Source organism: Vulpes vulpes, chromosome 15 (assembly GCF_048418805.1).
Source record: "Vulpes vulpes isolate BD-2025 chromosome 15, VulVul3, whole genome shotgun sequence".
Classification (NCBI taxonomy): Eukaryota; Metazoa; Chordata; class Mammalia; order Carnivora; family Canidae; genus Vulpes; species Vulpes vulpes.
This window is the reverse complement of record NC_132794.1, coordinates 5,360,595-5,378,002: the sequence shown is the minus strand read 5'-3', so window position 1 is coordinate 5,378,002 and position 17,408 is coordinate 5,360,595. Positions and strand designations below refer to the sequence as shown.

At 46.0% G+C, this 17,408-nt stretch overlaps 1 protein-coding gene across 3 annotated transcripts in view; it reads right to left on the bottom strand.

The window, feature by feature from the left end:
* Positions 1–17,408, bottom strand: part of DSCAM (DS cell adhesion molecule) — a 731,493-nt gene that overhangs the window by 85,973 nt on the left and 628,112 nt on the right. For all 3 annotated transcript variants that reach the window (XR_011997624.1, XR_011997625.1, XM_072740401.1), the window contains exons 17-19: positions 12,792–13,032; positions 11,045–11,191; positions 3,903–4,058 (exon numbers count right to left, since the gene is read on the bottom strand). Coding sequence is in view for 1 of the 3 variants with exons in the window: in XM_072740401.1 (XP_072596502.1) it covers positions 3,903–4,058; positions 11,045–11,191; positions 12,792–13,032 (544 nt within the window). In the remaining 2 variants the exon portion in view is untranslated. The remainder of the gene's footprint in view (positions 1–3,902; positions 4,059–11,044; positions 11,192–12,791; positions 13,033–17,408) is intronic.

Below are 17,408 nucleotides of genomic sequence, written 5' to 3'. Positions count from 1 at the left end.
GCTCTTAGCTCTGCTTTCAGACGCACACCCCCCTCCGCGCAAAGACAGTGCTAACCACGGGGCAGGTGGAGCAAAGTTCATACCCTGCACCTCCCCCTGGCCTTCTTCCCATATAAAATGATTTACAGAGTTATGTGCCTTAGTAATGCACTCAGCAAATATTTGAACTTAAACACAACCATCTCTATTTATACATATACAATGTTGACTTTTGCAGAAAAGGGCCAGGGCTGTAACTACGCTACGCCTGCAGAATATAAATAACAATCGGAAAATTAATAGATTGTGTTTTGTTTGTGTTCTCTTTCCCCCACGGCCTTGCTCAGGTTACAGTCTCAGCAAATAAAATGGCATTAGGATCTCGCAAACCTTTTCTAATTCAGAATTAGTTGTCTTGTGTTCAAGAACAGAAAGCCAGATCAGCAAATAATCTTTTGCGTTCTTGCAGAGTAACAAAGGTACATGTTGTGATCGATGGAGCAGTCCTGGGAAGAGAATCTGAAGCCGGAGCAATTCTTGAGGGCCCCAAGAATATGTCCACGGACCTGGGATGATGTCTGCGGGCCCGAGATTGTGTTGTTTATGGACCCAAGACTATGTCTATGGATTTAAGAATCTTTCTCCTGGCCCAAGATTCTTTACGGAGGCTGAGAAACTGCTGAAAGGCATAGAAAACTTGTTCTCTGAGCAAACATTTCAATTGCAGATTATCCCTGGCAGAAGTAAACTTCTACAAAATGTCTTAACTTTTGATTTGATGTATTTGTTGTATTTATTTCTAGTTACTATTTTATTCTATTGTTGTGTGTTTTATTAGCAGCTGATACATTTTCCCTTCTTAAGATGACCAGTGACCTAACAACACTACTTAAACTCTAGGCCTCCTGACACTGGGGGTTTTAGGATCTTGTTTAAGAAATGTACTGGGCGGGGCATTGGGTGGCTCAGTGGGTTAAGTGTCTGCCTTCAGCTCAGGTCAGGATCTCAGGGTCCTGGAAATGAGCCCCTGTCCGGCATCCTGCTCAGGGGAGTGTCTCCTTCTCTCTCTGCCCAGTCTCTACTCATGCTTTTTCTCTCTTTCTCTCTCAAATATAAAATCTTAAAAAAAAAAAAAAAAAGAAATATATTGGGCATAGAGGACCAGATTGAATGCTTCGTGTCAATGCATTAATATTTCTTTCCCCATGAGAATATCAATAAACTCTGAAACTTCAATCTGTGCCTAGACTAGTGCTTTCCTGAGGAAGAATTTAGTGAATGTTGGCAATTAGTATTTTACTTGAATTTCATCCACAACCTTACATCATTTAATTGAATCTGGCAAGTTAATACAAACTTGCAAACCGTAAGATTTTGCAGCAGAAGTTTAAACAGGATCTATATTCTCAATTTGAGTAAGCACTCCTTCTATGGTAATTAGCCTTGCCCCTTCTTCCAATTAGACACAAACTTGCATTCAGTTCTCTAAACTGTTCAAATGCCTATTTGTATTTGGTATTGAGTTTAGAAAGGTGGCTAGCACAATTCTTCACTGTCTCATATTAGCGAATTTTTCATGTGGATCTGGGAGATAAGCTCTTTATTATACCAGTTTTTCTCTACTTCCCCCTAATCTCCACTCTGCTTCTTTTTGAAAATGCTGATGATTTATCCCAAGTAAATACTGACATTCGGTTCTGCACTGCTCTTTGTGATGCACACCAGCATCAGTGGGATTCTCCACCTCCTTCCCAGGGGAACTGTTAAGACCTAAGGCGGGGTCATTCACCATCAGTGGCATCTCCATATACCATCAGCATTGGATAGGAAAGCAGAGAATAATTGATTGACAAATTAGACTTTAGGCCTCAGGGTCAAGGTTTGAGGGAGAACCCCAGGATTTCTAAAAGTGGAGGATTAATTAAAAATTGATCCCAAATCACCAGTCAATAAGCTGTGGAGAGCCTTCCCTTCTTAATGGATTTCTGTACATTCATCTGAAAACTGCAGGTGTCAAAATTTATGTTGCTGATCAATTTGCTCTTTAAATAATAATTCCAGTGACATTTGTGTTATTGCTTAGCAATGCAAAAGAATGTGCCACCCCCACTCTGAAGGAGTGGAGATCAAATAATCAAATATCTAGTGTCAGGAACCAACCCACTATGTGTCAAGTTAGGTGTTTGCACACATCACTTGACTTTTTATATCTTAACTCTGTGCAGTCTGATTATGATGGCACTTTTGTACGTGAGTTCAGTTCAGAGGTTAGGTAAGGTGCCCAAAGTACCCTGGGCAGCAAGTAACAGAGCCAGCATCTCGACATGGCTCGTTGTCTATGGCATTTTTAGAAACTAAATTATGACCACCTTCACTTAGGACATAGATTTGTAGGTCTCTCCATACTTTTTAGTGGTATTTCATTTTGCCTTTAGATTTCCCTAAATAGCCTAATTTCTTTGATCAGAATGGGCTGATACCTGCACATTCCTGGGAAGGATTAATTATCTGTGTGTTCTGGAAAAGCTAAAGCCAATGAGGATGAATTTGTGTGCACCCCCAATGAAGCAAGAAGGGCTCCAGAGACAAGGAGAATAATGTGTGAGAGTAGATGGAAGAGACTGGTTGGGGGAGGAGAGAGGGCTGGGTCTGCAGAGGTGAGGGCAGAGAGTAAGATGGGACACAGTATGCTGTGGGTGTCAGAGAAGCTTTGTCAGGGGTCAGATCTCTGAGCCTGGGTCCCCAGCTTTGCTTCCACAGGATGGATATGGGTGGAAACATAGTGTGTTTGGTACTCTGTGTAGTGAAGGAGGTTGCATAAGCGATGGGAGGTCATAAGAATGGGCAGCACTTCCCCCCACTGTGCTCTGCCCAGCTTCCTGGGAGCAGAATCCTAGAAAGAAGACAGAAGGGGTGGAGCCAAAATCTGCACAGAATTTAGGGGCACTGTTATCTCATCTCAACCCAATTTTGTATAATTCTGTGCTCTGATTTGGAGAGTCCCACATGGGTATCATTTAATACCAGTTGTTTAAGGTGGAGATGGCTTTTCTCACTTTGCCATATTTATCAGAACTTAAACTACTTTTTAAACAGATTCAGGGAGGCAGTTAGGGGCATGGGGTGACTGGGTGATGGGCATTGAGGAGCACTGGGTGTGATACTATATGTTGGCAAATTGAACTTCAATAAAAAAATATATATATAAAAAGTAAAAAAAAAAAATTAACAGACTCAGATATGGCACCTCAGAGTTTTTCTTAGAATAATACAACATCCCCCCCCGCCCCCAACACTTGCCATATAGTTTTTGCAGGTTTGGGAAATAGTCATACAACCAAGTCTAAATGACATGGCACAGCAAAAATTAATGGTCTGAACCAAAGTGAGCTGCAATTTAAAATGTTACTAAGTTGTTATGAATTCCTCTAAGAAATTTTAAAAAATCAACATGAAGCCCTCAAACGAAGGTGATTCTAAAGCTGGTGTAGAATAACACGACTTAGACCTTTAGGTAATTTTACAGTGGAGGATGGAACTACTCTGAGTCTGTATACTGACAGCTGGAGTCACTGGGATTATTCTGATGGTAGGACGTGTGTTACACCTCTGCCATAAAAGGCATTTTCATTTAAATAATACTCTGCCAAAAAATTTTTAAAAAGATGAAAAATTCTGGGAGGGAGGATGGACGATGGATATATCGAGCAAAAGTGACATGGGGTGGATGGTCTCAGTTGTGCTGGAATATTCTGGGAGGGCAGCAGATGGTTTGCCTGGAGCGAAGTCAAGGTCAGGCCGATGGAGGGACATGAGGCCCTAGGACCCGGCCCTCCCAACAATAGCTTCTGCCCCAGGTGCTGTCGCTCGGTGGGGCCCTGCATGTCCCCTGGCATCCGCCCCACACTTGCCCCGTCCCTCACCATCCTCCTTGGTCCGAGTGAAGATCTGCTCACTCCTGACGCCGTCCCCGGCGCGGGTGAAGGCCAGCACCTGGATGCTGTAGTTGGTGTACTTCTCCAGCCCGTCCAGCTCTAGAGAAGGCTGCGTCGTGGTGACATTTTTAATCTCGCCCAGTTCTGGAGGGAGGACAAGAGAACACGATCTGGTGACTGGCTGTGAGCACCCTGTGCCTGCTGTCCATCCCTGAGGCTCGCCCTCCAGCCTCCACACCCTGAAGTCCCTCGAAGGGACTCATTCACAATGAATGGCCACAGGACACCGGGCAGAAGGTCGGTCTGAAAAGCAGAGCAATTCACTCCAAGTTAGGTGTGAAAACCCAACACCAACTACTGGGACCCAAGTCTCCCAGCCGCCAATCCAGCATGCCCCCCCCCCCCCCCAATACACACCGCTGCTGGACCCGGGGAGCTTGGGACTGCAGGGCTCACTCTGCGGTGCATTTCTTTCTTTATTTTTTAAAAAAGGTTTTATTTATTTATTCATGAGAGACACACAGAGAGAGGCAGAGACACAGGCAGAGGGAGAAGCAGGGTCCCTGTGGGGAGCCCAATGCAGGACTTGATCCCATGACCCCAGGGTCACGCTCTGAGCCAAAGGCAGATGCTCCACCACTGAGCCAGCCAGGCATCCCTGCAGGTGTATCTCTAATTGTTCATCAAGAAATGACTGGAAGGAGCCGAGATGCCCATCAGCAGATGAATGGATAAAGAGGATGTGGTCTATATATGAAATACTACTCAGCCATCAGAAAGGATGAATACCTACCATTTACACCAATGTGGATGGGACTGGAGGGTATTATGCTGAGTGAAATAAGTCAATCGGAGAAAGACAATTATCATATGGTTTCACTCATATGGGGACTATAAGAAATAGTGAAAGGGGTTATAAGGGAAAGGAGGGGAACTGAGTGGGGAAAATTAGAGGGAGACGAAACATGAGAGACGCCTAACTCTAGGAAACAAACAAAGGGTTGCAGAAGGGGAGGTGGGGGGGGATGAGGTGACTGGGTGACCGGCACCGAGGGGGGCACTTGATGGGATGAGCACTGGGTGTTATAACCAACTGGTGAATAACTGAAGACTACATCTGAAACTAATGATGTAGTATTTGTTGGCTAATTGAATTTAAATTAAAAAAAAATGAAACTTCTGCAAGTTGAGTTTTGTTTTTCTGTTAAAAATAACAAACCCTAATGTCCGTGTATTTCTAAAGTACCTAGGCTCTTGGGTATCTGAACTGAGATGAGGTGGCTCAGCAAACTGCTCCTCTTACCTGGAGTGAACCCCCCCTCCCCCCAGCATCTTTGCTGAAGTGACATGCTGATGTGTCAGAAACTTGGCATTAGCTAAAAATGCTTCAATTTCTGGAGTGGGATCAGCTAATAATATTCAAAGACGGAATGTTATGCTCTCCCATCTTAGGCATATGAGACAGGGCAATTTGAGAAAACTTACAGTGAGGTGTTAAATGCCTCCATGGGTGTTCTGGATTTTGAAATGAGCCACCTACAGAGCAGCTGGAGCAGGAGAGAGAGGCGTGAGGACTGCTCACCCCCGGGCACAACTATCCGCAGAGTGTTGACACTGCCTGCAAGCCTGTGTGCCCAGTTACTAAGCGGACTGACAGGGAGCAGGTCCAGGAGGGATTCCTCATTGGGTGGCTGGCTATGGTGAAGGCCACCTGTGCATACAGTTAGCGAGAGGTAGGGCTGTCTGTCGGCTTCTCTCCCTCTTGCCTTGGTACAGACAGCCACTTGCATGCTCACTTAAGGGTCAGCATCGTTCCGGGCTCAAATGCTAACTTATTTAATCAGCACACCAAGCCTACAGGCTTCAGGCAAGGAAGGTGGTCCCCAGAAGGTGCCTTTGGCCTGGGGTCAAAGGGTGAAGACTTTTTGGGGCCACAATTTGGAAGCCTCAAGAGATGGCTTTCGAAAGTAAAAACACATTTGCTCATGTGTGTGGTCGCTGCACGTTTAGAAGGTGGACAGTCGTCAGGCCTGATGGGTTAGGAAGTCTCCCCTCTGAAGTGGGGGGGGGGGTCCACCACTGACCACCAGGGCTCTTTGCACTATATTATCTGCTTATGATGTTCATTTTCCTGAATAGATCTAATATGGATCAAGTGGATTAGGATAAAAAACTCAAGTGAAAATAGAAGAAATTTAAGTACAGATCTCAGCAAGATCTTCTCATATTTATGAATTTCTACATTGGGTCAAAGATCTCACACACACACACACACACACACACCAGGGAAAACAGGGTTCCACAGGGCTGCGTGCCAGCAGCTAGTTATGATGCTTTGTCTAAATCATTTGACCTCTGGGGATTCTGGGTTTTTGCTTTTGTTTTTAAGTATTTATCTTTAAGAAGGGCCCAGGGATCTCTCCCTCCAGGAGAAAGTAGGCGCCAGTCCTTTGCTGCAGGAGGAAATGGTGCTGATTCATCAGGGAAGTTCTTGGATAAGACACAGTGATGAGGAAGAGGGTGGCTACAAGGGACAAAGAGAAGTGGACCATCCCCTCTGTTTAAAGAAAACAACAATCAACGCAGAAGAATTCCATCTACTCATGAAGCCCGACACGGATCAGAATGAACACCTGGATGTTTACTCATCTTGGGGTTCATATTGCTTTGATGAGCTGATTTATTCATGAACCAGGAATACGACTGGAGCCAGAATCCCCACTCAAGATTACCCCCCAGAGCTTCCTGACGGTCCAGGCAGCTCTTGTGCACTCTGCTCTCACTGACGGAGGGACATTTTCCTGGCTGGCAGATACTTGATGCTTAGCAGATATGGAGAAAATAGAAAAGAAAATAGAAAAATTATGACAAAAAGCCCAATCAAAACATCATGCTCCATTTGCCATTCTTTTTTTTTTTTTTTAAATTTTTATTTATTTATGATAGTCACACAGAGAGAGAGAGAGAGAGGCAGAGACACAGGCAGAGGGAGAAGCAGGCTCCATGCACTGGGAGCCTGATGTGGGATTCAATCCCGGGTCTCCAGGATCGCGCCCTGGGCCAAAGGCAGGCGCCAAACCGCTGCGCCACCCAGGGATCCCTCCATTTGCCATTCTTTAAATCTTTTTTTTTATTAATCCTGCTTTTTTATTATTTTTTATTAATCCTGCTTAATTATTTATTATTATTATTTTTTATTAATCCTGCTTAAGCAGGATTTCTATCATCTACCTTTTACAGCCTCCATGGGGTTATTAAAAAAAAACAGGAACTAAAGAATGATGTTCAGTTGAAACCATGAATAAAATAATGTGAAATGAATATATAAAGTAAATTTAGACATATTACTTCTACTACAAAATTTTTTAACTTTCTGTTTTGAAACAAATTATTTTGCGTATTCATACCTTCCCTCATTCTCAAAGGGTCTCAAGGCAAAAAAGAGGGGTGCAAATGACATTTCTAAAGTACTGCCAACTGGCCCACCACCAAAGCAAACATCCAGCTAACACTAAATGCTGACTCGCTTCAGAGGCACCGCGTCATCTTGGGGAAACACAGAAGAAATGACGAATAGTTCAGATTCAGATGGAGATGTGCCTTCAAAGTAGACAATAGTCTGGCAATCACGGATGAATGGCTTTGTCAGGCCTTGAAAAGTATTGACCTTTCAGATTATGATAAAATGCTCAGAAATTTCATCAAGATATAGTATGGTTAGCCTGCCCTATTAGCCACTTTTATAGACCCCATTAATAATGACAAAACGCTTTGCTATATACGTATTTGAGGCAATTGCTAATCATAGTGGCAGTAACAATCTGTGTCTCTCAGGCTGTGAGCGTGTGCCTGTGAAAGTGAGTGGATGTGCGTGTAGGGTTGTGTGTGACTCTGTGAGTGTGTGTGCCTATGAGTGTGCATGAGCAGATGTATGTGAGTCTGAGCATGTGTGTCTGTGAGAGTGACTGTATGCATGTGTGAGGGTTGTATGTGAATCTGGATGTGTGTGCCTATGAGTGTGTACCTATGAGCATGAGAGGATGCATGTGTGAGGATTGTGTATAAGTCTGTGAGCCTGAGGGGATGTATGTGTAAAGGCTGTGTGTTAAGTGTGAGCATGAGGGGATGCATGTGTGAGGGTTGTGTGTAAGTCTGTGAGCATGAGGGGATGCATGTGTGAGGGTTGTATATAAGTCTGTGAGCAATGTCCACAATAGCCAAACTGTGGAAGGAGCCTCGGTGTCCATCGACAGATGAATGGATAAAGAAGCTGTGGTCTATGTATACAATGGAATATTCCTCAGCCATTAGAAACGACAAATACCCACCATTTGCTTCGACGTGGATGGAACTGGAGGGTATTATGCTGAGTGAAGTAAGTCAATCGGTGAAGGACAAACAGTGTATGTTCTCATTCATTTGGGGAATATAAATAATAGTGAAAGGGAATATAAGGGAAGGGAGAAGAAATGTGTGGGAAATATCAGGAAGGGAGACAGAACATAGAGACTCCTAACTCTGGGAAAGAAACTAGGGGTGGTGGAAGGGGAGAAGGGCGGGGGGTGGGGGGGAATGGGTGACGGGCACTGAGGGGGACACTTGACGGGATGAGCACTGGGTGTTATTCTGTATGTTGGCAAATTGAACACCAATAAAAAATAAATTTATTATTAAAAAAAAGTCTGTGGGCATGAGGGGATGTATGTGTAAAGGTTGTGTGTAAGTGTGAGCATGAGGGGATGCATGTGTGAACGTTCTGTGTGGGTCTGTAAGCGTAAGGGGATGCATGTGTGAGGGTTGCGTGTGGGTCTGTGAGCGTGAGGGGATTATGTGTGAGGGTTGTGTGTGAGTCTGTGTGTGTGTGTCCTTGAATGCGTGTCTGAATGTGTGTGTGTCAGTGTGAGAGTGTGTGTGTGGTGTTTTCTCGGGATCAGTGGGTCCAGTCCTTTACAGTCACATGTTTTCCTTCGGTGGGAACCTCAGAGTGGCAGCCTGTGGAGTCTCCATGGAAGCTTCCAGTAATCCCATGGAATTACCTGCTAATTCATACCTGTCACTTTTTATAAGGAGCAGGTGAGGCGAGAGCGTTCATAGCAGGCTTATGTCTCCACGGGTTTCTTTCTCACCGTTTGGAGACTACGTGTAGGACTCCTGCACCAGGCATTAAGCACCTCACTCGGATCTTCCTACAGTGAGCAGAAGGATCTTTAGGAACTGTGTGCATTTCTGAGCAGCCTTATGTGAAGACTTCCGTGTTTTTGAATATTCAAGTTTTTAAAGCTTTGGAAGCATCAAGTCCGAAGAACTGCATGAACCACGTTACCCTCCGTACAGCTCAGGTGTTAGTAGGCAGCATTAGCAAGTATGAGTGACGTGTGAAGGTACGGATGACCCAGAGGAGGAGCCGCCACTGGATTCGGGAAATATTTCCAGCAAGAACAACAGAACAATTTCAGTGTCACGTTGCCTCTAGGTGAGTGAGCTAAGTAAGGTGTTTGGTTTCAAGACCTCATGCAAGACGAAGAGGAGAAACCAGAATAAAAGACACACGGTGATATAGCCTGGTATCGGGTTAATAAGAAGGACACTTTTACCAATTTTCATTGCTGTAGTCTTTACGTCTATGGGGTGTGTACAGGCTTTTTGGGGGCACAAGAGGGTGGAGCTGCCAAAGAATCGTCTATGTAGGTCTGTCCCTCTCTGGGGCTGGCTGTGCGTTATTGGGCTTGCGGCTCTACATTTAAGTGATTGTCCCTCGCTCACTGGTCTCAAACACCCAAGAGGGCAGACGCTGCATCCTCTGTGTCCTGCATGAGCCCAGCACAGGGTAGGTGCTCAGTTAACGTGTCTGCCTCGGGTCAAGCCAGTGAATCTTTACAGAACAGCTCTACTTGCTGGGTGCTGGGTGAGGTGCTACACTCAGCATCAAGAGGAACCAGGTCTGGTCCTCAGCCTTGAGAAGCAGGTGGAAGCCTCCAAAAACTGCTCTTTGTTTAGCAGATGAAGCTTATTTAGCTAAGTGTCTTTCTTCCTTTGTTCTGGCCATTATTAGAGCCCTATGTGTTCTGTTTACCTGGGTGGGGACAGCCACCTGCTTAGAGAGCAGACTCAAGTGGCCCGAACAGGGGTGGGACATACCCAGGCCTCTGGCTGTGTTTGCCCAAACTCAGAAGTGAGCATGCACCAGGAGGCCACATGCAGTCAGAGGGGTTTAAAGAAGGCCCAGGCGGGAGATGAGGCATGGCCCCTGGAGCAGGGGTGCAGGAGGTACCCGGGGACAGGAAAGGGGGTGTGGGCTACGCAGGTGTTGGGATGCAGGCAGTGACCCAACCTTCAGAGCTTCCCTGTGCAGGCCGCAGTGTGGGGGTGTGCCTATCCTGCTCACAGAGGGGGGCTCAGTCTGGTTCAGGAGCACCCACCACCTGAAAGGCATCACCACCCTCAGATATACTCTCCCTGAGAAACTTCTGGCCCCAATCTCTCCACGAACTGAGAGGGTGACACTCTCACTCATTCTTGCCCAAACAGACAGAAGATTTTGTCCTATAACTTGAAACAAACAAACAGAGAAGCAAGAAGGAGGAAGGAAGAGAAACAGAAAGAGGGGACGGAGGAGAACAAGACAGAAGGAGACAAAACAGAGGGTCTCGGATTGAGTGGCTCCTCTCGAGGAATAACAATACTGCTGGCGAGGTGCTCCTGAACCCTCTCATGGGTCAACTCCAGGGACTGAGCAAGTTTCCCTGCTGAGTTTTATCAGGAAATCAGAAGAGGTCAACCTTTTTAGGATACACATCACATAGAACTTTCTAGATCTTGGTGTGGCCTGCAGAGGCTCTGCATAGATACTCCTCTAGGAAAGCACATCTATGCCAACATATCTCAAATGCCACCCCTGTCCGATGCCTCAAATTGCTTTTTTGAGGATACATGATGCTTCAAGCAGCTGAATACACCTGTGAGAACATAACATGGCAGGTAAGAAGAGAGCAACGTGGGGAGAGTGGGCAATTGCGCATTGATAAAGATGTGCCCTCCACACCCTGAAACCCACATTAGGAGCGGGGCTCTGCTAATCCCACCAGGCATCCTTTGGGACAAACTCACATGCCTTGTTTTCATCCTCTTACCTCCATCCATCAGGTTGGCCCAGTAAATGACTCTGAACCCCTGGAGAATTCCATTCAAGGCTTCCTTGGAAAGCGTGGACCAGGATATGGATATGCTCTCTGGCGACGTTGCTATGGCTTGGACATTTTCAGGGGGGTAACTCGGCACTGAAATTAAATAATTAGAGTCTGTAATAACTGCGGGTGGTGTAAGTGGCAAAGCGATACCGAATAGGCAATATTAGTTTAACACGTCGATACGCAAGCAAAAGAAAAAAGTCATACTCAATCCACAAAATTAGGGGGGAAAGGTGAGTTCCACTTCCCTATACAAATAGTATGATAACCCTATAAGGTAACATGAGTTTGCGCATCTGTCCTAGTCTCTCTTTCCAGTTTAACTGGCTCACGTTGAAGAAGGCTGCCCTGGGACTGAGCGGAGAACACTTCTGATTTCAGGGCAGGCGTAAAAGGCCTTTACCACTCTTGTGACTGTTGGAAGTTACATTTGCTTTATACAGGACTATGCCCTCTGTATTTCGTGCTATCCGGCACATAAATCGGAAGCCTGGCTATTGAAAGGTGTTGAAAAGCAGTCACGAAGTCGTAGCTTACTCACCACCCCCACCCCGGTCAGCCCCTCTTGCAAAACTGTCACCCTCTGCCGGAGGGAAGAGAGCGAGTGGGCACAATGGGGGATGCTTGTTTTTCACATCGAGTTTATGCAGATCTTGAATGCTGGGGCTCGGAGAAGGGACCAAATAACAGCAGAACCACACACACCAATGAAGAATGAGCACTGAGGTGAAAACCAAGGCAGATGTGATCATGATGGCAGAGATCATGATGCTGGATAGAAAACCCAGTCTTCAGGTTTCTGGTTTTCTAAGGCTTCTCTCTCTGTAAAAATGGTCACAGATTATGGAGGCAAGTCACCCTGTGCCCTCTCAAACCTATGATCACCTGGCTAACTGCACACGAGGTCATTGTGGTGCAAACTGGCTGCCTTAAAATCTACACGCAGTGCTGCAATGAAGCAGGTATCTTATCTCTGCCCGTAACATGGGGTCTCTGGGCACAGGGTTCTCCTTTGCTTTTCAAGCACAGGATCCTGCAAGTCACGGGAGAAGGTGAATTAATTCCATGTGGTCACTAGGCGGCGCTCGGTCACTGTGAGATTTGCTCCAGGAAACCTGCTCATTCCTTGCTCTTGTCCAGAGGGCTTGAAAATAGAAAGCATTGGAAAGGAAGGAAGGATGGAAGGAAGGAAAAAAGGAAAAAAGGAAGGAAGGAAGGAAGGAAGGAAGGAAGGAAGGAAGGAAGGAAGGAAGGAAGGAAGGAAAGAAGGAAGGAAGGAAGGAAGGAAGGAAGGGAAGGAGGAAGGAAGGAATGAAAGGTTGGTTCTCCTCCTTAACATGATTTGGAGAAATTCTTAGAAAATCGGATTTCCACATTCTGGTCAGGCTTCTGCAGTCCTAGGGAGAGACTTGGATGCACTCGGAGAAAAGCCCAAATCTCGTGCTTGGAATAAATGAGATGCTGCAGAGGGAACGGATTTGGGCTTTGCAATCAAGCTCTGTCAAAGGCGAGGCCCAATCTGTGCAGCCGGCGAGGGAATTAAGACACATTTTCCTGGAACCCCCATCCCCCAGGCCTGGCACTTTTGTCACTGCGCAGCCAGCACGAGCCAGGCTGTGGGGGGCCAGAGGGACAATCAGAGCAAACCTCTGAGGAAGGAGAGGAGCGAGCGGCGGCCACCAGAACCTACCATCCTCGAGGGTGGTGGTGATGATTTCCTGAGAAGAAGGTCCCGTCCCGGCCCGGTTGCAGGCCTGCACCACCAGGCCGTACTGGGTGAACTTATTGAGGTTGTCGAGGGTGTAGATCTCACTGTCCCCAGTGGTGTCAATACTGATAATGTTGAATTGGAAGTTGCCCCCAGTGCTGTACTCGCGGTAACCTATTTGGTAGCCACGGATAATCCCATTTTGCAAATGTTTCTTGGGAGCCTAAGGAGGAAAAGAAAAGCAGACAGTAAGGAATTCTCGAGCAACACCAGGACGGGAGGCAGCACCCACTGCCTCTCAGGGAAGCAGAATAAAGTGAGATGGTCATGGAAATAGTAGCAGGAGGTGTCCTAGTGGGCGTAGAGTCAGGGCTGCTAGCCGTGAACCCAGGCACAGCTTGCTGTTGGCCAGATGCTCTCCCTTGGGAAGACTGAAACACCGGGGGCATTCATGTTGCCTCAGGGACACCGGCCATCACCCAGGGGCACTGCTCTTCACACCTCACCAGCAGAATCTCCTGAGTTAGAGCTACTCTGCCAGCTTGTTCGAGGTGAGGGGGGAGCAGGAACGATTTTTTACAAAAGGGTCCCTGCCCTTGTGGAGCTTACACTCTAATGGAACGTTCCAGAATAGAGTTGTTTCCAGTTGAAAGCTGCACGTGGAAGGAGTCCGCCACTGACATGAAGGCATAAATCATTTTGGAATCATTTCATGGTGATCTAAATGGGGCAGGGGTGAGGCTATAGTCAGCTGCTGTCTGCTAAGGACAAAGGGTCTTCTCAGTCAAAGGCAGAATACTTTAGCTGGTATCTTGGACTTTTAAAAGAAACTTTTAAAGTATAACACATCAGCAATGTTCTAAAGTTAATAAATGTTTTGTAGACTTTCAGGCAGTCAAGAGGTATGTGTGTGCGCAAGTGTGAATGCATGAGTGTGTTATGGCTGTGTGCGAGTGCATGTGTGTATGTATGTGTGTGAGCAAGTGTGTTGTGTCTGTGCATTTGTGAGTACATGTGCAGATGTGTATGTATGTGTGTGTGTTATGTCTGTGAGTACATGTGTGTATGTCTGTGTGTGCAAGTGTGTATGTGTGTTCTGTGTGTGAGTACATATATATGTATGTGTGTAATGTGTTATGTCTGTGTGTGCATTTGTGAGTACATGTGTATATGTATACGAGTGTATGAGCATGTGTATATGTGTGTCGTATCTGTGTGCATGTGTGTATGTGAGTATGTGTATGTGTTGTGTCTGTGTGTGCATGTGAGTACATCTGTGAGCAAGTGTGTGTGCATGTGTGAGTACATGCATGTATGAGCACGTGTATATGTGTGTTGTGTCTGTGCGTATGTGACTGTGAGCAAGTGTGCATGTGTGAGTACGTGTGTATGTGTGTATGAGCACATGCATATGTGTTATGTCTGTGTGTGCATGTGAGTACGTGAGTGAGCAAGTATGTATGTGTTACATCTGTGTGTGCATGTGTGTGAGTACGTGAGTGTACGTATGCAAGTGTGCATGTGTGTTACATCTGTGTGTGCATGTGTGTGAGTACGTGAGTGTACGTATGCAAGTGTGCATGTGTGTTACATCTGTGTGTGCATGTGTGTGAGCACGAGTGTACATATGCAAGTGTGTTATGTCTGTGTGCATGTGTGTGAGCACATGAGTGTATGTATGCAAGTGTGCATGTGTGTTATGTCTGTGTGTGCATGTGTGTGAGTACATGAGTGTACTATGCAAGTGTGCATGTGTTACATCTATGTGTGCATGTGTGTGAGTATGTGAGTGTATGTATGCAAGTGTGCATGTGTGTTATGTCTGTGTGCATGTGTGCGAGTATGTGAGTGTATATATGCAAGTGTGCATGTGTGTTATGTCTGTGTGTGCATGTGTGTGAGTACGTGAGTGTACGTATGCAAGTGTGCGTGTGAGTACGTGAGTATATGTATGCAAGTGTGCATGTGTGTTACGTCTGTGTGTGCATGTGTGTGAACACATGAGTGTATGTATGCAAGTGTGCATGTGTGTTATGTCTGTGTGTGCATATGTGTGAGTATGTGAGTGTACATTGCAAGTGTGCATGTGAGTATGTGAGTGTATGTATGCAAGTGTGCATGTGTGTTACGTCTGTGTGTGCATGTGTGTGAGCACATGAGTGTATATATGCAAGTGTGCATGTGTGTTATGTCTGTGTGCATGTGTGTGAGCACATGAGTGTATGTATGCAAGTGTGCATGTGTGTTATGTCTGTGTGTGCATGTGTGTGAGTACATGAGTGTACTATGCAAGTGTGCATGTGTTACATCTATGTGTGCATGTGTGTGAGCATGTGAGTGTATGTATGCAAGTGTGCATGTGTGTTTTGTCTGTGTGCATGTGTGCGAGTATGTGAGTGTATATATGCAAGTGTGCATGTGTGTTATGTCTGTGTGTGCATGTGTGTGAGTACGTGAGTGTACGTATGCAAGTGTGCATGTGAGTACGTGAGTATATGTATGCAAGTGTGCATGTGTGTTATGTCTGTGTGTGCATGTGTGTGAACACATGAGTGTATGTATGCAAGTGTGCATGTGTGTTATGTCTGTGTGTGCATGTGTGTGAGTATGTGAGTGTACATTGCAAGTGTGCACGTGAGTATGTGAGTGTATGTATGCAAGTGTGCATGTGTGTTACGTCTGTGTGTGCATGTGTGTGAGCACATGAGTGTATGTATGCAAGTGTGCATGTGTGTTATGTCTGTGTGCATGTGTGTGAGCACATGTGTGTATGCACGTGTGTGTCTGTGTTTCACTGCAGACCATGGATTTGGATCTCTCAGAGCCATGAAAGGCTTCCTCTGCCCGGGAAGCACCAGGCGCCCATCTGGAGAGGGGGTTAACCCCTAGGAAACCACAGAGAGTCTCGAGTGTGCAAGCGTCCGGCTCCGGGCAGCGAAGGCGCGGACAGCCAGGCGGTGACAAACTCAGTAGTTGGAAGAGGCTGCCCCGCGGGCTTGGAAGGGTGGCCAGGGCCGGCGCCTGGGAGGTGAGCAGGGCGCGGGGGGCCTGCAGAGACAGCGGGGAGAGGCAGGGTGGCGGGGGGAGTGGAGGGTGCCCGGCACACAGCCCTGAGGATCGGGGGCGGCTAACAGACAGGGCAGGGCTGCCTGGTGGGCACGATTCGAGCCAGCGGGTCCACACAGGGGGGCAGCAGAAGGAGGCTCCAGGCGGCACTAATGAATTTCAGCCAATATTTATGCATTGCCCAATATGCCCCCCCCAGGGGGATCAGATCACAGCGCCCGCTGTGTTTGGGTGTTTGTTGGTCCGAGCTGTACAGGAGCAGGAAACTCACATTCTTAAAAGCAAACTTCCTCATTTCTGGTTTTCTTGGATTGGGACTGCTTTCAACAATCAGTCTGATTTCACGCATGCACACGGTCCCAGTGGGGATCCATGACACAGTCCCGTAAATCATTACTTTCTGCGTCAAGTTGGCACTGTTACACCCTGACATGATGGCTTTTCTCTTTTTTACAAGCAAATCTCTATGCAATCTTGTTTTTCCAGTGATGAGCTATGAATTTTCACTTTGTATGAAATCAGATCTAAAGATCTTAGATTTGGGGGGCACCCGGGTGGCTCAGTGGTTGAGCACCTGCCTTGGGCGCAGGGCGTGGTCCTGGAGTCCAGGGATCAAGTTCCACATCGGGATCCCTGCAGGGAGCCTGCTTCTCCTTCTGCCTGTGTCTCTGCCTCTCTCTGTGTCTCTCATGAATAAATAAATAAAATCTTAAAAAATTAACAAAAAGATTTCAAAAAAAGATCTCAGATTTTGAAAATTTGAATTCCATGGAAATTGTTTTACCACAATCACTGAATTTGCATTTATGCCATATAATTAATAAGATTTATTTCCCCGCAAGACTTATCTATAAGTCAAATTTAAAACAGATATTTTTATGTATTTAGTTTTAAAGATTTTCTTTATTTATTCGTGAGACACACAGAGAGAGAGGCAGAGACACAGGTAGAGGGAGAAGCAGGCTCCCTCCCTCCTCACAGGGAGGAGAACCTGATGCGGGACTCCATCCCAGGACCCTGGGATCACGACCTGAGCCAAAGGCAGATGCTCAACCACTAAGTCACCCGGGTATCCTGACATTTTTCTTATTTCACATAGTTTTTAAATTTTAAATACAGTGACCCAAATATAAATGATATATATTTTTTAAGATTAGTTTGTGCTCATTAAATATTCTAGTCTTTCAACTGGCTCCCTGTAAAGGTTAAGAACCTACTAAGTCAGGATCACAGTGTGATGGTTATGGCATCAGGTCAAGAAGCAAGTGAAGGGGGTAGATGCAAATGCCCATCAGAAAATGTTCACATAAAAATATTTTTAAAAAATGTTCACTTAGAGCAGCAACCAATGTAGTTAAATCTTCCACAAGGAGAGGGACTGCATGCTGACTCCTAGCATCTTGGGTTTGGGGGATTAATGATTTGATCTGGTTGCACACGTAGGGTGGAGAAGACTTCTTTTTTCCCCTCCCACAGGTGAGAATGCATTCTAACTGGCTTAATTATGATGGACATTTTTAACCAAAGAAACAT